Source organism: Rhinolophus ferrumequinum, chromosome 24, assembly GCF_004115265.2.
Source record: "Rhinolophus ferrumequinum isolate MPI-CBG mRhiFer1 chromosome 24, mRhiFer1_v1.p, whole genome shotgun sequence".
Lineage (NCBI taxonomy): Eukaryota > Metazoa > Chordata > Mammalia > Chiroptera > Rhinolophidae > Rhinolophus > Rhinolophus ferrumequinum.
In genome coordinates, this window is record NC_046307.1 from 40175601 (window position 1) to 40199285 (window position 23685).

At 54.6% G+C, this 23685-nt stretch overlaps 1 protein-coding gene across 5 annotated transcripts in view; it reads left to right on the forward strand.

Moving 5' to 3' along the window:
• Positions 1-22995, forward strand: part of CPLX2 (complexin 2) — a 71800-nt gene extending 48805 nt beyond the window's left edge. The window contains exons 1-4 of one of the 5 annotated variants that reach the window (XM_033096361.1): positions 9724-9874; positions 17817-17934; positions 18078-18253; positions 18982-22995. In XM_033096361.1, coding sequence (XP_032952252.1) covers positions 17904-17934; positions 18078-18253; positions 18982-19179 — 405 coding nt within the window. In that variant the 5' untranslated portion in view covers positions 9724-9874; positions 17817-17903 and the 3' untranslated portion in view covers positions 19180-22995. Of the gene's footprint in view, positions 1-4152; positions 4472-9723; positions 9875-11029; positions 11280-17816; positions 17935-18077; positions 18254-18981 lie in introns of those variants that run through there. The other 4 variants (XM_033096360.1, XM_033096359.1, XM_033096356.1 and 1 more) reach the window with 4 other exon arrangements.
• Positions 22996-23685: the final 690 nt, after the last annotated feature.

The window sequence follows — 23685 nt, forward strand, 5'->3', positions numbered from 1 at the left end:
AAGATGCTTGGTGATCCCAGCTCTGGGAGAGACCTCAGAGACTAACAAGAGGCATTCGAAACATCTGGGGAAGCCTCGGCTGTGTCCTTACTGAGGAGGACCTCGGGGAAATTCCTGCTCCCAAATTGTCCCCTGTAAGTAGGGGCTCCAAAGGCACTGCTCTGGCGGGCAAATGTTCCAACTCTAAGTGACAAATGAGATGCAGACAAATTGCCAGGCACAGATGGCACCAGCCCAAGAATGCTGACGCCACTCAAGGGTGAAATTGCAGAGCTGTTGGCCAAAAATATGTGCAGTTTTGAGGGGATGTGGATATATGAACAGGGATCTGTGGATATGAAGTTTGAGCTTTGGCAAAGCTTTGAGCAAGGTCCCCCAGTGTGAGCTCCTCTCACGTTAGTCACATCACCGTGGGGACCACAGAGTATAGGAGGCAGCTTAGAGACAGAGAACGGACACCAGGTTGACCGGCTTCTTCTTGGAATGTGAGATTTTTAAACGGTGAGTCCTTTGAGGGCCGCGAGCTGCATGATCAGAAATTTTCTAAAGGAGGGGACACAGCTCCAAAGTTATACATTCCAGCAGATCTCTCCTGGGTGGCAGGGACAGCAACCTCATTCAAAACAACTGAAGTGAAAGGTGGCATTTATTGGTCATGTAACACAAAAGTACAGGGCAGATGAGCCTCAAAGGCATGTCTGGATCCAGGCACTCGAAGGCTGTCATCATGAACCTCTGTCCTTCCCTTCTCTTGGCTGTGTTCTCCTCTGTGTTGGCATTACCCTTGGGTAGGCTCTCCCCAGGTCGTGGCAAAATGGTTCAGCTGCCCTGGCCCCCATTCTGCCAGCCCTGCAAATCCCATAGAAAGCTTCCTTCCCATTGGTTCAAGCTAAAGTCCCAGGGCTGACTCTTACTGGCTTAGCTTGTGTCGTTTTCATCCAATCACAGGAGCCAGAGTTAATAGTGCTCTAATTGGCTGGCTATGGGTGTAATGCCCACCCATGGAAGTGAGGCATGTGGTCAGTCCCACCAGACCATAAAGCCTAAGAGTGGGGGAGGACAGAGACACCAGAAACAAGCGAAAAACGTGTCACCATAGCAAATGATACCAAGAACATTCCAATGACAAAATGCCACAGTGATGAGACTAAAGCATAGAGGGAAATCGTGCGGCTATGCTTATGGACCAAGAATGCAAAACAAAGGAGGAATAAGATTTAAACAAGGGCCAGGACCTTACTGTGTTCTGTGGCGCGCGAGGGCCTGGGTCTACAGTACCACCTGAGATGGGTACCTCAAGGCCCACGGGCCAGGACAAGCCATTTCAACCCCAAGCAGGGAGGCGATGCTGTGCCAGATGTCATCTCTGCAAATATTCATTGCGCATTCACAGCAGGGAAGGCCCTGGGTTTGCTGTTGGAGATTCCAGGCTGAGCAAGACATCGTCCCTGCCCTCAAGCAGTTTATGATCCAGTGGGAGGAGACAATCAAGGACACATAAATAAATAAAGGAACAAAGTGAACATCAGAGGCGGCGAATGCTCCGTAGCTGGGAGTGCTATGTAGGAGAGCAGTTGGCCGTGGTGAACAGGCTGGCACAGGAGGTGGAAACTGGATCCAGGGAGGCCCTCGTGGGTCTGGACTCAATGTAGCTGTGGGCCACGGTGAGTCATCGAAGGCTTTTGAGCATGGGAGCGACACCAGCGGGAGGAAGCAGCACGCCTAATGAAGCCAGATAAAGCCCCGGGGACAGTCACAGAGATGATCAAAGGCCTGGCAACAGGCCTACGGAGGGGACAGGAGTGAGGAGCGGATAGAGGGCAGCTCGGCCGGGAGCCTTGATCCAAGTGGGCAGAGGAGCACACGGCCTCCTGCTTGCTGGCCTGAGAAGGGATGGCGCTGCCCCGGGAAGTCAACGGGAATGGCACTCCGTGCAAGTCCCATCGCCAAAGGGGAGTGCCGCGCGTGCACGGGTGCACACACACGCCATTTCTCTAACTATGACTTCCAGGGAGTGCAGGCTGGAAATGGGGGTAAGTCACTAACAAAGAGGTCCTGATAGAGTCCCAATTGACAGTCCCAAAGGGAGGCTGGGGGACAGCAGGGGGTCCAGAGGTCCTCCACACCCATTCATCAAATGGCCACTTCCTGAGGGCCCGCCTGGAGCCTGTCCCTCCTCCAGGCTCTAGCCCAGAGACATGAGGCGGGCAGCCCCTTGTGGTATTAGTGTGTGTAGTCGAACAGCAGGTCTGCTTCCCCTACAGGACCAGAGGGGAATGTGTCTATTTCTTCACTATGGGTCCCCAGCACCTAGAGGAGCCCCTGAAATGCAGTAGATGCTCAGCATGTGTTTGCTGAGTGAAGGAATTCCCTCCGCCTCAGCGAGGCCCCCTCCGCAAAGAGCTCAAAATCTGGACAAAACGTCAGACAAGAAAACCAACTTTAAGTGTCAAGTTTCGTTTCGTTGGTGCTTCGAAGAGGCCACATGGGAGCACAGAGGACGCTGCTGGCGCGGCCTGGTTCCCAGAAGGGATTCCTTTATGCTTTAGCTGAACCCTGGTGGCCAAAGCAAAAGACTTGCCAAGTGAACAGAGCAGACAAGGCCATTCCTCCAGCAGCAAACAGCGTGGGCAAAGGCTCAGGAACGCCGCGTTACTGCGCCGAGGAGTGACAGACAGGGAGCACGAGCGGCTACTGATGGAACAGGGTCTGGTCCTGGAGGGCCCTGGCGGCCAATTTAAAGGATTTGAACTTTCTCCTGAAGGCGATGGGAAGACATTATAGGATTTTTGTATTAGCTAAGATCCTTTTGGTTGCAAGTAAAAGACAAAAACAGCTTAAAGTAGCTTTAACAAGAAGAAAAGGGAAGGGGTGGTTATTGGTTCCTAAGAATGACAAGAACTGGGAGAGCTGCAAGCACACAGCTTGATCCAAGGTGCAAACGATGCCACCAGCCCAGGGGTCCTCGCTCTCCTTTCTTGGCTCTGCCGGCTCCAAGCTGGGCCCTGTCCTGAGCCTCCACGTGGTGGCCCCTGGGAACCCCATTCATGTCACAGTGGAGCTAAAAGGAGCGTCCATTTCCTTTAGCTCAAGTAGAAGTCCCAGAATTGAGTCTCTCTGGCCCTGACTGGTCTGATTTGGTCCCTTGTCTGCCTCTGAACTAATCCAAGGGCCAGGGGACTGTATGTGCTCATTGGCTTAGCCCAGGTCATGTGATCCACCCAGAGGTTCAAATGAGCACCTAGGTTGGCTCCTCCCAAGCTGATATCACACGAGGGAGGAGTGGATGCTAGGTGGCAAAATACGCTGTGACCGCCGCATGGTCTCAGGAGGGGAATGATCAGTCAGACGGGTGTTTAGAAAGCTGTGATTTTCCTGCTGACCTGGAAGCCAGTTCGAAAGTCAGTCTGAAGGCAAGAGCGGATGCAGAAGCAATGGTTAGATAGCTGGCTTCAGAGCCAGGCTGAGCCAAACTGAGCAGAAGTGATCCAAGGCTGCCACAGAAGAAGGGATTTCGTATTTAAATCCTGAGGGCACAGTTCCAGGGCCCTAGCCCACGGGCCCCATCACTTCTGATCACCCAGCCCTGGTAAGGCCCACATATAAATGCCCTTAGCAGGGTCACCTATACTCTGGGACCAGTTGCCCCAAAGCTGCAGACCCAGGCCCAGCTTTCAGAAACCCACCTAATCCCCCTCTGGAAACGTGGCCATCTGTAGAGACGACCAGGTGCAAACACCCATGCCACTCTTTCTCAGCTGTGCTGCTCTGGACGGGGTGCTTAACCTCTCTGCGTCTGAATTGCCCCTGTCTGAACATTAAGTAAAAGTGATGACTTTTAAGGTAAGGGAGGCGCCGCTATGGGGATTAAGTCAAATAAAGATTGTAAACCACCTACCACAGCGAGGGGCTCAGTAAATGAAAATTCCTTCCTCTCCAGCCTTTTAAGCTTTTCCCTGGCTCCATCTTCCCAAGACCTCTCCAACCCCTGTTTGTTTGCCAAATAAAAGGTGGTTTTGTATTATTTTGGGTTTCTGCCAGAAAGAGACAACTGGAGGTTGAGTGGCACAGAGCAACCATTTTTAGATTTGTGGGTGGAAAATTCCTCCTGTTCTTTAGCCTGAGGCTAAGCCCCCTCTTGACTTCCTGCAGGCAATTTCCATCTGGGAACACAATATCCCCGTCCCTTGTGTGCTGGAAAGGAAGGGAGGAAGCCCCAAAAATGGGTGAAGGAGAAGAAACAAATCCCCGTTGAAGATCATAGAGGACCCTTTGCTTAATGGTCCCACGGCCCCAAACTCCAGAAGGAATCCCTGCCTGGCTCAGGTGTTGGAGGGAAAGAGAATCCAGGCTTCTAGCTCCTAAACATTATCTTGTCTGAGCCTCACAATCACCCTGAGAGGTCAGGACCATCCCCTCATCTCATGAAGAGGAAACTGTCTCCGAGAAAAGTCCCACCATCGGGAAAGGGCAGAGGGCTGCGGAGCTGTAACTCCTGTCTCTGTGCCAGAGCCCACCGCTGTCCCCCCGCAGTGCCTCCGACATGCCTCTGCTTTGAGCTCCAGTCCCATCTGGCCTGCAAGCTGTGTGTGTCTGCCTCTCCTCAGAGCTGCCTCTTCACGCGGACAGCGCTCAGTGTTGTACCAGCGTCCGCCGTTTGTGGGCCTCTCTCCCCCACTCGCTTCTAAGTGCTTCCAATCAGAGGCTCCGAGGGGCAAGGATCTTCTTGAGTGTGTGAATTGGTCCACGTGTTATTTCTCTGTGGAGTATTTGCATCTCTCGCTGTGACAGAAAGAGGGGGAAGAGAAACTCCGAAACTTCTTATACGTCTCTGTCTGCCTAGGAGACTGCCTGGCGTGTCACAGGCCGTCCCCACATGTCTGATAAATGAATAATTGAGTGAAAAACATCTACCACGTAAGGGTGCCGTGCAGCTGAAAGGGCTGACATCTGTAACATCCCTAGGACAATGCTCGGCCCACTGGAGGTGTTTTAAGAAAGGTGGTGCTGTAACGGGGAAGGAATATTGTCCTACGAGTTAGGAGTTTCATGAGCTTGCTGTATGGTGTTGAGAAAGTCCCTTCCCCGTTCTGAACCTCTGTTTCCCCATCTGTAAATTGAGGGCACTGGGTTAGATGACCAGGAAGGTGCTTTCTCATTGCTGACATTTATGCATGTTTCATCTCCTCTCATCACTCCATTCCTCCCCACACAAACACACACGGGCACACCCGACAGTCTCCAAGACCGTGTTCTGCTGACTCCCAGCTTGCTCTCGCTCTCTCTCTCTCTCTTTCATTTCCTTGATCAGAAGCTCCAGAGCTTATTAACCTCTGTTGTCTATGTTCCTCAGATATGCCTGCTTTCGTGAAACAGTAATAATATCCCTCAGATTCATTTTATTAAAGAGAGAGATCTGTTTTGTGGGCCAGAGTGTGCCGGTGCTAACCGGAAACGAGATGTCATTTCTGGCTCACTCGCTCCATAAAAGCAGGGGGTCTGCCAGCTGCCTTTGCACCAAGATAGAAAGAACATTGATCTTCACTGATATAGGTGACACCATGGAGGCAGCCCTGCAAAGGACAGGGAAAGAGTCTTCCATTCAAAAAAAAAAAAAAAATAGCAGCAAGGCTGAGAAAGAAAAATTCCTCCGAGAACAGGAACAAAATCACACTCGGGGGTCACTTTTGACTATGATTCTAGACGTTAAGATTCATAGAATTTAAGATTCTAAAGTTGTGAGTGAATGTGTGTGATCAGTTGAATCTAAGCTTCTATTAAACCTAAAATATTCTATGATTCCATGACTTAGTACTTTTTCCTATAAGAGTAGGACCCAAAATCATATGATTCTCAGGTTCTGTTGATTCAAGGGTTTCCAACTAGTGGGTGTGTCAAAACTACCTGGGGTCTGGTAACCAGTACAAATTCCTAGGTGCTCATCTCAGAGATTTGGTTCAGTCCATGTGGCATGAGGCCCAAGAATCTGCCGTTTTCTAACAAGTCCCCCAAGCCAGTGGCTCTGAGTAGAATGGGCCCCTCGTGAACATGTAGTGTTAGAACGTCTGTCATTGCAGATTCTATGATTCTAAATGTGATTCTAAAAATGGCCTTTTGCTTATGACTCTCGTATTTTGGAACTGTGTTATTCTGTTTCCATGTGCCTTAGGAGAGGATTCTAAGGTGTAAAGACTATCTGTCTGAGCATGGGTTTCACATAGGGAGAAGATAAGGGACCAAGTGCCATCAGGGTGGAGGAACGTTCTGGAAGGGGGACCTCCTGAGGGCACAGAACAAACTTCAGTGCTGCAGGGATTGTACCTGAGCATGTCCAGTGCTAGGACTCCAATGAGGAGGCTTGGTCCGGTGCACTGGCTGGCTCTGGGGTAACATGAGCACCTGGGGTCGTCAGGAAGAATTCCTGATGGACAGGGAGGTCCAACCACAGCCCAGAGTGTTGGAAGGGCCGAGACTGGAGGAGGGGAGACAACTCACAGTGGAGAGCTCGAAAAAGAACCGGAGGCAAGGGAGGAAAAACTGGTCATCAAAACATCCCTCTTCTGCTGGATGGCAGGGGCACTGCAGATGGTTTTGCAGATATGAAAACATAAGATTTCAGGAAAGCTCAAGCTAAGAGGGAACTGCCTGTGTGGGGTATCCTGGGGCTCCGTGTGGGCTGGCAGAGGACTGCTTTCACATGCCACTGAGGGCCTGGACCTGGGAGGGTGGGGACAGGATGAAGGGTGGCAGAGGGTGTCTGAGGAGCTGGGAGGTGGATGCTGGGCTGGGGAGAGGCTCTGCGTGAGGGGCTCCTCAGGGCGTTCCCCCACTTACCCCACGTACCACCACCGAGTCAGGGTGTAGATGGGGAACCCAGAACCCTCTTTCGGAGAAACGAAAGTAGAGACTGGAAATCCAAGGTTTCTACAGCTTGCCAGGTGGGGCAGGAGCTAACAGGTCGGGTCACCAGGGCCTGTCTGGTGGGGGGAGAATGTAACTCTCACTGACACGTTTCGCCTGCATGCCTGCAGAGGTGCTGACACCCTCCTGGCTGCACATCTACACCCTTCTGCCCCACACAATGACAGTGACACAAGTGCCAGCGCATTGTGACACACTTACATCTGACGCTTACCACCAATGGTGGCACCATTTTATACTAATCGTAACACCCTGTCACTTGTACCATGTCTTGTAGACAACAGCAGTTAGACATACACCGTTACACAGAAATGGTGACATGTCCCCAGAGGCTTTGCCTCTGGCACAGTCTATATAAATGCCGCCATCTGTGGTTGCACGGGGCACAACCTGCACAGCCGTATGTGGCACCCTTCTACCCGAACCACCACACAATGCCATTGACACATTCCACTGTAACAACCCACTTAGCTCTACACAATGACGTCGCACTCACATCAGGAGGGACACACTCAGAGTCTCATGGTGGCAGACCCACACCTGCCCTACCAGCACCTGCTTCCTTCCACCCGGTCGCTGCCCACTTCCTGCACGGTTCCCCCTGGTGGGCACACATACGCGTACACCATTGCACACCAGTGGGTTTGCCTTCACACTGTGTCAGTGCCTGTTGAAGGAGACAGACTAGGGCCCTGATCTCACGCCCTGACAGTGACGGCACCCTGGCCATTACCGGTGACAAGAGGGGAGCCACTCATCAGATGAGCCCGGGGGGCCTCCAGCCCTTCCCTGTGCACCACCCCACAGTTCGGTTTCTGCCTCTGGCACATGGCCAGCCCTTCGAGCCAAGACCAACTCTGCCCCTCCAGGCTCAAGCTACAGTAGAAGGATGGAGCACGCAGGTGTCTCCCTGGGCCCGCCAGCTCCTCTCCCGGCTGAGGACAGGCCCAGCCACGGGCTCCAGATCAGGGCTGGGGGCCCCCACTGCCTCACCTCCCGCAGGCACCCCGAGTGCCTTTTGGACTGAGGCAAATTGCAGGGAAGAAACCAGCCGACCTTTGGACATGGCCATTCTCACTGGTCACTACATTGATGGTCTGTGGCACCTGTCATCCGTCACACACTGTTCCTCAATCCCCACACAAAGTACTGACACTAGCTCTCTTGATTGGCTTCCTAGTGAACATTCAAGGCATGTACACATCACTGTAAAAATCTGTTCAAATCTGGCCCCTTGCCTCAGCCCACGGGGCTCATAAATAAAAGTGGAAATGAAGCACCAGCCAGGGTAAGACACCTTCCCCAGATCCACTTTCCTATTCTGCCAGGTGACGCTTAGAAGCTGTCCACAGAGCAGGCTCCGCAAGGACAGCAGGCTGGGGTTGGGGAGAGACTCACAGCAGCTGGATTAGGGGCTGAGCTAGAGAGATGGAAGGAAATGCTGACAACCCACATGAGATGAGGACCCCGGCTTGGGTGTGAATTCTTTTTTTTTTTTTAAGTGAGAAACTGGAAAATAAGGAAAGTAAATGTCAATGTAAAAAAATATCTGCAGAGCAAAAGTTACATTTCCATAGGCCGTGGGATGTGTCAGGAGAAGCCTGGTGTCAAGCAGGCCTGGGCTGGCATCCGGGCTCTGCCCAAGCCTCACTGTACGTCCCTGGGCCTGTCTCCCCGTCTTGAAAACAGGAGTTGGTGTGAACTGAAAGAGAGATGTAATTTATGCAAAGCACCAGAGCGAGCGCCTGAGACATAATGGGGGCCCGTGGTTGCTATGATTTCTAGTAGTATAATCACTAGGAAATGCTTATAATATTTCGCAACTTTTCTGCAGTGATAATAGAACATTTGGGAACGGTGTCTAGACTGGTAACACTGATCAAGGCGCAAGTACTCATCTCTCCACCATCTTTTCTTGACAGGAAGCACCAGTAGCTAAAGTGTCATGATTTATCCCTAAGCATTCAACAGGATGAAGCCACCAAAACTTGACTGAGCTGTCCTTTTATTCACCAGTCAGATTTTCTGCAGCTAGACCTGATTCATGGCAGCTCATGCAGTTTCTACAGACGCTTGTGTTCAAAGGGGGCTTTAGCTGTCGTCTGTCATCCAACTGCCATCTTCCAGGGGTGGGGAACTTCACCGCCTCACATGAGTTCATATCACGGCTGGACAGCTCCTATTGGTAGAAGGTTCTTCTTAAAGATTCTGTCTTCCTCTCCTCCCCCGGTTCCCTTTTCCCCTATTGCCCTAATTCTGTCTTCAGCACCAGTAGAAACAGTCATACTCCTCTTCCCTTGCAATGGTCATTTATTCGTCCAACAAGCCTTTTCTTAGCACCCACTTTGCCAGGTACCAAGCTAAGAGCTGAATTATAAACTGAGCAAGCCTTGCCAGCCCCTCAAGGGCTAACCCCTCTTCAACATTCTCTCCTCCTGACCGGATGTCCAGATGTCCGCCACCAAACCACCCCCTCCCCCACTAAACATACTCGAGCTTATTAAATCCCATCTTAAATGAGGTGCTCAGGTCTGAGCTCAGTATTTTTCTAGAGATTAAGTTGGGTTTTCAGCCCAGCTTGGTCAACGTCCATGTCAAAAGCAATGGCCGTTGTGGAAAAACCCCAACTGTAACTGCCAGCCAGGTCCCATTCACTGAGCTTCTGTTCTAGAAGAAAAGGGAGAAAGGAGAGAGGAGGGAAAGGACTGTCACAGATCGCCCTGCCCAGAATTCCCCTCAGGCGTTCATGCCAAGTCTAAGTTATTCTAATCAAACACCCCCCCTTCTGCCCCCCTCTATTAGTGTCTGCCATGGAAAGGAAGAAAAATAAAACATGAGCATGCTGGTGGCGCACATAGCAGGGGACTCGGACATAAAGGAAGGGCCTTCCCTGTTCCAAGCCCCACGGCCTGTAAGGGGAGAAGGGGACGAGCTGCAGAAGGTGACCCTCCAGGTGAGGAGGTGGGTGCACCGACGGCCTCTGGCTTCCGGGGGGGCCCCCCCCTTTGAGACCTCTACTGTGAACATAAGTAAAGGAACAGTCCCCTTGCTGGAACAAAATCATGCCTCCTTCCTCTGGCAGATCCTGTCCCTCTGCATTTCTTGCCTCTCCCTTCTTGGAAGGGAGCCATTCCCTTACAGAAGCAGAAGTCATCTCCACTCTGACAGGACCCTGATTGATGCACGAACTCCTGCAAATCTTTTAAGTCCTGGTGTGAGGCCCCTCCTCCCCAGAGCCATTTTCCTACACATTGGGCTGGATGAAAGGAAGCATTTTAGAGCCAAAAGATGGCAGGCAGAATGGAAAGGCTTATTACAAGAGAAATATAAAACAAAAACTAAAAGCGTGAGAGGAGGAAAGGCTGGGGACAAGGGCAGGTGTTGCCCTGTGGCCTGGAGTTCCCTTTTCTTCCATGGGCATGAGACAGAAAGAAATGACCTTCTAGAATACAGTTTGCCAAAGGATTCCTTATTCTTCACAGGGTTATAGATCGAGAAGGGACTGGACTGGCCTAAAGTCCACTGCATTCTGCAGCAGTCTCCTCCCTCCAGGTCCACACGAAAGGTTCCTTATCCCCTGTGGGGGCCTTACCCACGCCATTCATCAGTATTTACTGAGTGCTCATGTGGGGACACGCCATGCTGAGGGGCTGCAAAGACATGAGGGCTGTCCTGGCTCCTGGGAGCTCATGGGCAAGAGGCATGCACACAGGAGAACAGCCCTGAAACAGGTGTGTGTCCCGTGGTGGGAACCCTGAGGAGAGTGGGCCAATTCCCCGGAGGAATCAAGAAGGGCTTTCCTGTGCAGGCGACTTTGGAGTTCTGCATTAAAGAACCCTTCCGCCATCGCCGGATCCCCACTGCCCCCCAGTGCGTGGAAGCAGCAAGCTTGTAGTCCAAAGAGCTGTGGCCAGGACAGGTGGCAGCGAGGGGGGTGGGCAGGGGTGGCTGCGAGCGACAGGATGACATGGAAAGGTGAAGGAGGAAGGGGAGTGGAGGGAGAAAAGAGAAGGTGAAAGGAGGGAGAATGGGAAAGGGAGAGGGAGGCGGGAGGAGGAAGCGAGGGGAGAGAGGGAGACAGGGAGAGAGCGAGGGAGGGAGAGAGAAAGAGCGGGAGAGAAGAAAGAGAGGGGGAGAGAGAGAGAGAGATTTGAATTTCCCATCTGGAAGGGGAGCGGTAGCACGTCAGGGCCTGGCTGAGGGGCGTGATTGGAGAGCGCCTCCGGCAGCAGCCGGGGCCCCAGCTCGCCTGGCGGAGTTGCACGAGGCGGCGGCGGGAGCTGGAGTAGCCAAAGGAACCACCTCGCTGAATACGGCTGGAGCCCTGCAGTGGCTCAGACTGTTGCAGGGGCTGCCAGGTCGGTGCTGGTTGTGGGCCGGGAGGGCGGAGCCGGGCTGTGGGCAACAGGGTCCCGGCTCTCACCTCAAGGCCGCAGGGCAGCTGGGGAAGCTGGGGGGTACGGCTTTCGGGGGACAGCTCCCCAGGACTGCCGGGAGCCGGAAGGGGAGGCTGCGAGGCAGCAGCTAGCACACCCTCCCTGGAGCGCTCGCCGAGGTGCTGAAAGGACAGCTCCCCGTGAATGGGAAGCGAGCAGGCGGAGGGAAGAGAGTGAAGCCGGGCAAAGTGGGAAGCAGGAGGGGGCCCCGGAGCCGGAGACCCCAGGACAGAAGCCTGGGGAGCCAGGACCGCCCAGAGGGCAGCGGGAGACTCAAGTGTGAACCCAGAGAAGAACTTCGAGCTCGTGGGGGTGGAGGTGGGGGACGTGGACCTAAGCTACTTCAGGCTGTGGTTAACCCGGAGCTTGCCAGGGCCTTCTTGGCCCCGGGGGAGGGAGCTGCTCCCGAGGGGTACAGTTCGGGCTCCCGGAGTGAGTCAGAGGGCGGGAGGAGGGGGCGGACAGACGGAAGGTGGAGGGGAAAACAACCTAAAGTCGTTTGGGGACGGGGAGCCAAAGGGACTATTTGTCCTCGGAGGAGCAGCCGCGGTTTAGGTTGCACAGCCCGCTGCCTGGGGGCCATCAGGAACGATCTCCTGTACGTCCTCACCCGCCCTCCTCTGCCCCCTCCTCTGGCAAAGTTTGAGACCGGGCTGGGTCTTGGGGTTGGAGCTATGTGTTGGGGGGAGGGGCACGCTCAGTGGCCAACCGAGAGAGCTCGGGGCGTGTTGGTCTCCGTGGTGGACCCAGAGAGGGGCGCCAGGATTCCTGTCCCCTCTTCTGCCGGGCAACGCAAAGCCCCTGCCACTTCTGGTCTTCTGCGGAAGGCGGTTCCCAACCCCCTTTCATTTTCTGCTGCCCCTTCCCCTCCCCCAGTGCTCCTCCCTTCCAGGGGCGTGGGGTGGGGGTGGGGATGGAGGAACATTCCCAGTATCTGCCAGGGCAATTAGCGTAGGGTCGCGTGCAAAACCAAATGAGTGTTGAATTGAGTTGTGGTGAATATCGCTCGGACTTGAGTCATAAAGAACAGAAAAACAACCCCAAGGACAAACACTGCAGGTGTCCGAGTCTGCATGTCAGATGGCTGGGGTCCAGTTCCGAATCCGGCCTGGGACTCAGACAGCAGAGCCTCAGGAGGTGCCTGCGCTGCCTTCGGGGTGGGACAGGCTGGGAGATAGTCAGGGAGGGGAAGCCGAAGACGAGTCCTGGGTCCAGGGCTTGCTGAAGGCAAGGAAACCTGGTGCTGCAGCAGCAGCACACCCCACCCCCTTCCTTTCTCCCCTCCCCCAGCCCAGCACCCCCACCACCACCACCACCGCCGCCGCCGCCACCACCACCACCACCACCACCACCACCACCCTTCCCGCGCCGGGATGAACCAAAGCTGCCCGCAGAACCGCTGAGGAGCGCCTCCTGGCGGTCTAGCTAAAATCCTCAACTGCAGGCAACCTGGGGACCTCAGCACTCGGAACAGGCATATGGCAAAACGTCTACACACACGCCTGCACACACGCTCACAGAGACTCACACGCCACCTAAGCTCGGAGTTAGAACGCAGAATCATACTTTGAACGCATACATTCTCACATAGTCGCTGACACAACATTAAATTCAATCCAGCTAATACATCCTGAGGCTCCACCAAGAACCAGGACCTGTTGTGGCCTCTGGGGTAGGAGAAAGGCACAAGAGACAGGCCCTCCCTGGGAGGAGCTCAGAGGGACCGAGAAGAGAAAAACAACGCCTGGCAGAAAGCGCGGGCTGGAGGTAGGCGAGGCTGCCCTAGAAAACACCATGGGTCTCAGAAGAGAAAGACACTATGACATCTCATCCAGGGGAAGTGGGAAATTTCATGGAGAGAGTAACATTGGAGAGGGATCTTTGAGAATTAACACTACTCCAGCTGCTAATGATGACAGCTAGCATGTACTGAGCACCTACTAAGTGCCAAACACTGAGCTGAGCGTTTTCCTTGCATTACCTCGTTTAATGCTCGCAATATGCCTTGGGCATACATATCATTGTCTCCATTTTACAGATGAGAAGAGATGAAGTTACTTGCTGAAGGTCACTTAGTAAGTAGCAGAGCCAGGATTTGAACTGGCAGAGACGAGGTGGAGAGGTTTCAAGGCTGTGGAAACAGCATGAACAAATGCCCAGAGGTTTGGAAAGAATATGTGTTGGGGTACAGCGGAGGCAGAGCCACGTGCAAGGGGTGGGAAATGAACAGCGAGGCAGGCAGGTGCTGGACTGGGCAGGACGTGAGTCTCAGCAGCAGCACTCAGGTCGGTTTGACAGGCCACGTGCAGCCATTGCAGGGTGTGTTTGCATGAGCAGGTCTGCCCTTTAGGAAGATTAAGCGGACAGCCGTGTGAGGATGGATGAGAGCTGGGGGAGGGACAGAGTGTAAGGCTTGAGGCCCCGAACCAAGGCACTATTAGCAGCCACAGGAGAGGAGAGTGTGGACACAGAGAGTGCTGGGAAGCTACAGGCCCCAGACTTCTCCCTGAGCACCCAGCCCCAGTGTCACTCAGCAATTCCATGTGTGGCCTTTGCCCAGGGTCTGCCTCTCCAGCCCCCTGACGGCTACAAGAGCAAACGCCCGGACTCCCTTGTGCTCTGCCACAGCCTCAGCACCCAGGACCATGCCTGGCAGAGAGGAGGTTCTCAAAGAACATTTGCAGTGTGAGTGAGCGAGAGAGTGAGTGCGCGAATGAAGCATTCACTGACTTTGGAATTTTCGTTTGAGGCGATTGGAACGCGGCGTGCTGGAGGAAAAGACAGTTGGGTGGGGAAGGCCTGCATGAGATGGGTCCTTGGACAGGTTGGATTGCGTTTATCCATGTGACAATATCTAGCAGAGTATTCAATGTGCAGTTTTGGGGAAAGAGTGGGCAGAGGGAGGAGGGAGACAGAGATAGAGGGAGAAAAGGAGAGATCAATCCGCGGCTGAAGAAGGCTCACCCTTATGAAACCAATCAGGGTGGGCGAGATGCCCAAGGGAGACAGTGGGGAGGGAGGGGGAGTCGGAGGGGACAGAGGGGTAGAGATTGCTTAAGGAAAAGCCACATTGTAAAGGAAAGCAGCCAGCAAAGGAGAGCGAGACCGTCTAATAGGATGAAGACCGCAGGAGTGCTGTGTCATGGAATTCAGGAGGTTCCGCAGAAAAACCGTGGGGCAGGGGTTGGGGGGGAGGCCACCGTCAGCTACAGAGACAGAGGAGTGGAGGACGCGGGCGGCTGTGAAAACACTCGTGGGCCTGACACTTAGGAGGCCTCAGCCACTCTGACCAGGGCAGTGTGGAGACAGAGCAGAGGCAGCCAATCTCTGATCCCACAGAGCCCGAGGGCTTGACTGGGAGAAGAAGTGGAGACACCAAGTGGAGACCCCTCCACCACGAAGTTAGAGGACAGAGACTAAGGGCAAGGTGGGGCTCAGGGCAAGAGTTGGAGAAGGAGGGGGATAAAAGGGACCGGCGCAGAAGGGGCTGGAGATGGGAGGAAGAGGGAGTGATGAGCGGACAAAGGCGGAGCTGTGTGTAGGGTAAGAAAGCGTGCAGCTGAGGCAGACAGGTTGGCTTCAGCGGGAGGCGGGGGCCTCTTCCTCGGGAGCCAGGAGGAGGGGAGCACACAGCAGCGGGTGTTCCTAGTCTTGATCAGGATCATAGACGCCAACTACTGAGCCCCCTGTGGTCACCAAACACATTCCACAGAGTATTTCTGACCCTTCAAAATGGTATTAGAATCCTCACTTTACAAGGAAGACTGGCACCCACAGAGGTGAAGTCAATGCCTCACTGTCGTGCAGGTAAAAGGTAGCAGATTGAGGACCCAAGTCAGGTATGCCTTCCTCGACTCCACATGAAGGGGGAGGAAAGCCACCTGCTGTGGGGGATGGGGTCGGAGTACGTTGGGACTTGAGAAATTGGTTTGGGGGGGGTTCTTGACAGGCGAACAAGAAATCGCTTAAGAGTTGACAGGGGCATACTAGAGTGGGCAGTAGGACTCCTTGTCCAAATACTCCCAGCAGGCCCGGAGCAGCAGCCACCTAGAGTGACAGGGACACAAGCATCAAGGAAACTCAGCCCTTGAGCAATGCTGGTTAGATGGATAAATAGAGGGGTCAGGGTACCAGATACATGCCTAGGTGTCATCAGTGTCAGTGGTCAGTAAAGCCCCTTTCAAGGATGATTTTTCCCCAGGGAAAGATTACAGAGGAAAAAGAGGCAGAGGCTGAGGTCAGAGTCCTGGGAAGATGACCAGTGAAAAAACAAGAGAAAGAAGAGGAGTCAGCAAAGGAGAGAGAGAGAGAAAGGAGAGAGCCTGGAGAGAAGGCAAAGGGAAAGGGAGAAGCACAAAAGAGAGAGGGGAAAGCAGGAGACAGGGGAGAGGAAAGGACAGAGTCACAGAACCAAGAGAGGAGAGAGGATGGAGATACAGTGGGGAGCCAGCAGTTCCAATGCTGCAGAAAGCGCTGGGGAAAGGGCCCAGAAGGAGCATCTGGCCCGGGAGAGACTTGCCAGAGCAGCAAGTTAGGGATGAGGCTGGCACTACAGCACACGTGCCCTGTCAACCAATGCACAGCATCTCAAATGAGAGTCCTGCATCCTCCAGCGCCTCCTGGCAATTCCCTGAGCTGCATGTAAACACAGAAGGGGAACCCAGGAGCTCCTCAAATCATTCAATGTGTCATGGTTCCTGTCCCGTTCTGAGAGATGCTGTCTCTTTACAGTGTTTTTAATCAAATGAAAACATCTTGATGGACTGAGCGAGCAGCCTTCAAACTCAGAGTTCTGGGTCAGGGTGGGTTCTCTTGCATTTCCTGGAAATGTTGTTCCATTTCGGTGTGTCCCCATCAATACGCAACCCGCCATGGCTCACATTAATGAGCTGCTGCTACACACCAGGCACTTGACTAACACCTCCTCTTCTCCTTCAAATATCAGTAGAAGGGTCGCCTGAATATGTTCCCGTTTTGCAGGGAACAAACTGAAGCTTTCCCAGGGAGCCGGTGAGAGCCAGAGCCAGGATTTCAAACCAAGTGTGTCTCATGCCAAAGCCCTCGGGGATTTTTTTCTACACCATCATGACTTTCTCTCCTCAAAACAATCCATCAGGTGGTCTGATCATGTAGACATCCTCAAATAAACTGTCAGGCCCCATTTTATGGAAAGATTGCTGTCGGCCGATATGATTTCTCATTTTGAAAGCAGTGAGGAAAATCCATCATCAACAAACAGCCAGTGACCTTGAACTCAACCTGGTTGCAATATGGCCTGGCTTCTCTGCCACCATCTCCCAGAACCCTTTTTCCTCCTAGCAAATCATAAAGACCCCAAAGTTGTGTGGGATGAAAGGTCTTGGGGAATCAATCTGGCCTTGGTTGGCTATTAAGCCGTATCACACTTCGGATAGCTCACCCATGTCCCATCCACACCCCGAAGGGGATTTGTGGTGAAAGAGCCAGTGAAACTGAATGGTTATAATAAAAAGGAAATCTCTGAATTAGAGCATCAGGGCCCACGTTCTCAGGGATGTGGAAGAAACAGGGTAAGAAGGAGGCCAGGGGGGAGGGGAGCTCCAGGTCCCCCTGCCCCCCACCATTGGAATAGTTCCATTTTTACATACTTTGCATATTGAGTTTCCCATTAAGGTTTTATTTGAAGAAAATCTTCTGAGGCAAAATAATAACAATAAAAATTATAATAAAAACTGAAAGTGACTTAGGAAAAGGAGAAGGACGAAGAAGCTGAGTGCTTACAAGACCCTGTGCTTGGGACTTTAAACGCTCTAAGGCCGGAGAAGATTATTGTGTCTCTAACCCACTATGTGCAATTCAAATGAAGCTGTAAAACACAAGACTTACATGTATGCTGCAATACAAACCATTTATTTCTCCATTTGTCTAATTTCAGAAGTCTGGATGTGTTCATCCAAGCTAGCTGTTCTCATTTCTTCACCGCCCCTGAGCACAAGCTCATTCCATCTAGGGGTCCATCCAGTGGCCCAGGCTGGAATTCTCTCCAGTCCCCACGGTCGCTCTGGTAAAGGAGACACGGCCATTTCTATTCACAGAGGAGGAAGCGGGTCAAGGAGCTTCAGTAACTTGCATGGCACATAAGGAAGTTATGTGCCATGGGTGGCATTAGAACTCTGCTCTGCCCAGATCCAAATTACTGGCTCTTTCCAAGAATCCTGACTTCAAACAAATTCAAGCAGCATTGTCTAGATGGTTTTAAAACAGGGATCAGAAGCCGTTTGGCAGCACGTACGTGCCTGGCACATGGCAAGTGCTCAAGAAATGCCCCTTTCCGTGTCCTGTCCGCTCAGTACCAGGGCCCTGGGGCCGATGGTGTCCGGTGCCTGACAGGATGAGGTCTCCATGTGTCTGACCGCAGCAGTGCCCTGCCCTGCCTGGGCAGAAGTCTCGCCCGACCGACCCCTACCTCCTCTTTTGCAGGTTGGCATCTCTCCGGAGCCAGGCCTGCCAGGAGCGCTGCATGCAAATTCGGCGGTGGACTAGGGCACACGAACCAGAGTCATAGGCATGGACTTCGTCATGAAGCAGGCCCTTGGAGGTGAGGCCAGAGCCCTGCACCCCTCACTCCAAGTGTGGGGTGTGGTGGCCCGGGTGGGAGAGGGCCTCAGAACAGCGGGCCCCTCTATCCCCAGCCCGGCACCCCTGACCCCGCCTTGTCCTTCCCCAACCCCTCCCGTGCAGGGGCCACCAAGGACATGGGCAAGATGCTAGGGGGCGAGGAGGAGAAGGACCCTGACGCGCAGAAGAAGGAGGAAGAGCGGCAGGAGGCGCTGCGGCAGCAGGAGGAGGAGCGCAAGGCGAAGCACGCACGCATGGAGGCCGAGCGCGAGAAGGTCCGGCAGCAGATCCGAGACAAGGTTAGCACGGCTCCGCGCGCCCCAGAGTGTAAGGGCCCGGGGGTACCAGGCATCCCCACACCCTGCCCTCAGGCTCCCCTGAATCCCAGCTCTGACCTTAGACCTAGCTCTCTCTGAGCCTCAAACTTCTCATCAGAAAAATGGGCGTCACGGGAACACCCCCCTCGAGGATCTATGTGGATTACATAAGATAATGAGTGCACATAGGAGTGAAAGTCTGCAGTCTCCTACCGGAAACCCTGAAGGCCAAATAGGTTTGGAATCCAAAATGTGGCGATTTCTGAAAAGTAGCATAGTGCCCTGAGCACTGCTAGGGCGCATCCGAGTGGGCCTGAGGCTGCCACTGTGTGCCCAACAGCCCAGCACATGTCTGCTCACACCACTGCAATACATCAAGGTGACAAGTAGCCTTCTGTCAGTTGAAGTCAAGTTTCGTCACCAAAATTTGGGTCCAAATATATGCAAAAACTTTTGCTTTTCGGATCTTGGGGGATTTCAAAAGAACAGAGAAGGTATTATGAGCAGGTATACATTTGAAAGGAAACCCCATGCACCAGCTCCCTCTTACTGAGTCAGCACATACTGAGGACACACACAATTCCACAAGAAGGAGTCCCTGTCCCCATTCTGCAGATGAGAGGACTGAGGCTGGGGAGTGCTCGTGAGTGCCCCAGCTGAGTCCCTCTCCTTGCCCTGTGCATGCGGTCTCTCCACCGTCTCCTCCCCAGTATGGGCTGAAGAAGAAGGAAGAGAAGGAGGCTGAAGAGAAAGCAGCCCTGGAGCAGCCCTGCGAGGGGAGCCTGACGCGACCCAAGAAGGCCATCCCCGCGGGCTGCGGGGATGAGGAGGAGGAAGAAGAGGAGAGCATCCTGGACACGGTGCTCAAATACCTGCCCGGGCCGCTGCAGGACATGTTCAAGAAGTAACCTGTCCTCCCGCCCTGTCCCCACTCCTTACTTTTTTGTTTGGGTTCTTTCTTTTCTTTTTACTCAGTTAAGTCTCAGTTCTGGAAAACCTCAATTGGCCTCTGCCCCCCTGCCCTGGCCAGGGGCTTCCCATTCTCAGCAACCCCTTCATCCAGGGTAGCCAGCCCCCACCTCACTCCCGAGTCACTTGACAAAGGGAACACAGCTTTTCCCTAGCAGGAGGCATTCACCCCTGCACGGGAAGCACTGGGGGCCCCTTCCAGAGGCCTGGGGTCTATGCTAGTGTGGTAACTCCATCCATTCCTTCATGCACCCCACTGCCAGGAGGACCACTGTCCCCAGCCAGCCAAAGTAATGACACATTCCAGCCCTGCCCAGCATGCTGACCGTGGGCCTCTGCCCCCCCCACCCCCCGTGGGCCTCCAGGTCAGGGCAGGCTGTAGTGTGGCCTGGCTCTGGGGAAGGGCGTCCGGGGAAGCCTGCCCTGCGAAGGCCCAGCCCGAGAGGCCCTGCTGTCTTCTGGGCAGGAGCCTGGGGCACTCCTTCTTCCCTCCCCTGATGACACCCAGCCCAGGAGCACCCCCTGAACCCCTTACCCTAAAGGTGTAGCCCCTGTCAAGCCAGTCCCTCCACACGGAGCCTCTTTGGACTTTAACTCATCTGTGGGGGGTGCCCAGAGCGGGGCAGCTTCTTTTCCTCTACCCTCCACTTGGGTCCTGGGCCCCACTGCCAGTCTGGGCCCAGCTTGCCCAGCCAAGGGGCTGCCCAGGCCCCCTAGAAAACACTTGGAGCCATTGGGCAGTGATGGCCCATGCCATGGGACCCCCCTCCCCATTGGTGCAGCCAAGCTGCCTCCATTCCTATCCACCCTTCTTCCCCACCCTGTCCTGCCCACGTGCTTCCAGGACCCAGTGGTCCCCTGGAGGTCCCTTCCTGGACGAAGCCCCAAGCCTTTGGGGAGAAGCCAGGCTCCACTTAACAGAAGGCATCCGTCCATTCATCCCACGGCCAAGAACACACTCTCCTCTGGGATGTGTGAGGCTCCCACCCCAAATTGTCAAGGCCTCCTGCTCAGTCGGTTGTATGAGAACTGGGGGGCCGTGGAGCAAACGAGAGAGGAAAGTGTGTGTCCGTGCATGCGTGAGTAAGTGGGACAGCAACTGCAGCAACAATTGCGTGTCCAGCGATTGCACGCACAGGTGGAAGGTTAGAGTGTGCGTGTGTGTGTGCGACTCGTCAGGCCCGTGTTAGGGGCGGTGTGTGTGCTTGTTTGAGGTGGTGTGGACGAGTTGAGCGTGTCTTATGTGTGCTAGCCATCTCATAGGTGTGTGAGAGTTTGCAGGTGTCAGCTCGTATTTGCCTGTTTTCAAAACACCCTGCTGTGTCAGGAGGGATGGTGTGTGTGAGATGTCGCAGAAATGTGTGTTTCAGATTGCTGCTACATGTGCTGAGACTGCTGTGTGCGTGTGTGTGGCTCTGAAAAGGCTGCTGTGTGCAGAACGTGCAGTTGAGGAGAAAGAACATGGGTGAGATGCCCCCTATCAGCCCCCAAACCATGGGTCACGAGCAGTCACACCCTACAGGAGACCTTGTTCTTGGCCTACAGTCCTCCTGCCCCTGGGGGTTCCTGCCTGAGTCCTCAGCAGTCCCCTGGGACGGACCCAGGTAAATGCCCCAAGAAGCCATGCTGGGTCCCAGCCAGGGCCTACCCATAAGCAGGGGCCAGGGAGGGGGCGACTTGCCTGACCCTGAAGCCTCTGCCCCATTGGCCCCTGTTTGCATTCTGCAGGTTTTCCATTTTAGTGGATTTATGCTTTTATTTCAGAGAGAGACATGTGTCTTCTCTGTCCGTTTCCAATAGTTAAAGCCATATCAGTTAGACTGCAATACTTTAAAGACAAGACAAAACAATCCAGATGTTTAGGGAACCAGAAAAGTCCCCTGGTCTGCTCCTTCTCTGGGGAGCAGGGCCCCAGCAGCTCCAGCTCCCTGGACCTGCCCCGCCCCCGCCCTGTGTGCTGCCCCCCAGGGGGCCTATGTCTGCGCCTGTGTCTGTGATGGGGAGCCACCTCGCACCCCTGCTGTCCGCTTATCTGTTCGTGTCTGTTGTCCTGGGCAGGATGGTCATTCTCTGGAGCCCTGGTATCCGAGCAGAGACAGGCAGGACACAGTGCAGAAGCCCCGGCCTCCCAGGCCCAATTGGAGAACCACACCTGGACACAGGGGTGGATCCCAGCGTTCAGAAAGGTCTCTACCTGGACGGTGGGGCCAGAGCCAAGAGTGCCACTGGGCAGCAGAGACCGAGGCCTGGGAGCCGCAGATGAGCAGGAGGACCCAGCCATGGTGTGCCTGAGGGCGTCCCTGGGGGTCTCTGAAGCTCCTCTGCACTCCAGCGCAGGCTCAGGGCTTTTCCCATATGACAGCACCCTCCAGGCTGGCTGGTTCAGCTGGGCACACCTCCCAGCCTCACCAGCCTCCCCCAGCCTGCTCCTGAGCGTCAGGACTGAAGCCTTCCTGGAGGCGGCAATGGGGACAGTTCCAGCCTGGGGCACACCTGGCTCCAGCCACTGCTAGGGGACCACTCTGAGGTGCAGGGGGGCAAGAAGACTGTCATTCTTGACACAGATCTGATTCTGAAGAGAAGCTTATGTGTAGCCCAGAGAGGATGCCATGTGCAACACAGCCGTGGGAGGAGAAAGTGTGTGTGGAGGGTTCTAGCAAGGAAAGGGTAAGCACCTGGAGGCGTGTGTGGCCGGCTGGATGGGAGGGGCATGACACACTTGGGAGGTGGGGGTGAGGAGAGACAGGCCCCTGAACTGAGCACACACACAGCATACATGGGAGACGTCCCCCAGCTAGGGAACCAGGAAGAGCGACCTTGTACACAGTGAGAGGAGAGCAGATGCAAGGGAGCGCGCACCACCCAACATGGGCCCCCACCAGGCTGTGTCCTGCAAGGTCACCGCCAGAGAAGGGACAGGGCGTCTCTGGGCCTGTCGTGCTGGGCACTGCAGACAGGCCGAGATTCCCATGTGTGGCCATCCTCCGCTCCAGGTCCAGAAGCTCCTGGAGGGGGTCCTTCCCAGCAAAGCCTTGTAGGGTCTCCCCCAAACTCAAGGACGAAGTCAAGAGACCCTCGTAGGTAGGGTGTGTGTGTGTGTGTCAGATAGATGATAGATGATAGATAGATAGATAGATAGATAGATAGATAGATAGATAGATAGATAGATAGATAAAAGAAAGAGAAGGAAGAAGGAGAAGGGGAAAGAGATGAAGGGGTATTTCAGCCCAGGGCCCTCAGATGGGACAGCTGGTGGGCAAAGCAGCCACCCCAAAGGCTAGTGGTTAGAGTGAGTGAAAGGGGATGGGTCTCCAGCCCCAAGAGCCTCTGGCACCCAGCTGGCAGAGCGGCCCCCACACCACCCAATTGCTCCACCTTCCAAGGTCCCACGGGTCCTTGACTGCACGGGGGCTGGGGGTCTAACTAAGGACATGCCTCCCCACACATGTCCCCTGCTCCCCTCTTCACAGCGGAGAGATGGGAGGTGCTCGTGCTGGCCCTAGGGTGGGGTCCTAGTGAGACGAGGTGAGGACGACCAACCTGCTCGCGCGGGGGTACCCTTTTCCCACATCTGTGCTGTGTCCTTGTTGCTCTGCTTCCTTTAAACGTGTCAGTGCCTGGGGGAGGGGAGGGGCACCCCCTCATGCCCCCCTGAACCTGACCAAAAGCCATGGCTGTTGCTCCCCCTTTGTATGACGCAGATGCTAAGATGTACCAAACCAACCATGACAACAAAGAAAAGACCTTGTACAGCAGCTCTGTCTCTGTCCTCTTCTGTCCGTCGGCACCAACAGGGCTACGTGGAGCACCAGCTGAGATGGGGGAGGCCGACCCATGCAGCTCAAGAGACCCCAGAATACCTTCAGTTTTACCCTCACTTCTGGTAGGGACACTGGAAATCACCCCAGAAATCAACTGAGGCCAGATCAGGACTGGCCCCAGGGATCCAGGGCCACTCACCTCCCACCCTCCAAAGCCAACTGTACAATCCCAGAGGCTGGTGGCCCAGCCTGGCTGCAACGCCCCACAGCCCCTCTCTGGCCGCCAAGCGCCTTGGGTATAACATCCGGCGTAAAGCCAAGGCACCTGGGTGGACAAGGTCTGTCACTGGTCATCCCACCAACACTACGGAGCTCCTGCTCTCTGCCAGGCCGTGTGCAGGAGGCTGGGGACACAGAACAGCCCATTCAGCACCGCTCCTGTCCACAGACACCGCCCAGGCTGGACTGGGGGGTCAGGACCAGACCGGAGTCCCCCATACCACCACCCTCGGCTGCCCTCTGCCCTCCCCCCGCCTTAAGCAAAGCCTCCGCTTCTCTCTGCCTGGCTGGGCACGCCCCACTCCCCCCACACTGGTGTCCCAGCCTCTGCCTCTCCCCTGCACCCACCTACCCTGCCTAGGACACTCGCCTAAACGACACAGACTTAACCACGTCACCCCCTGG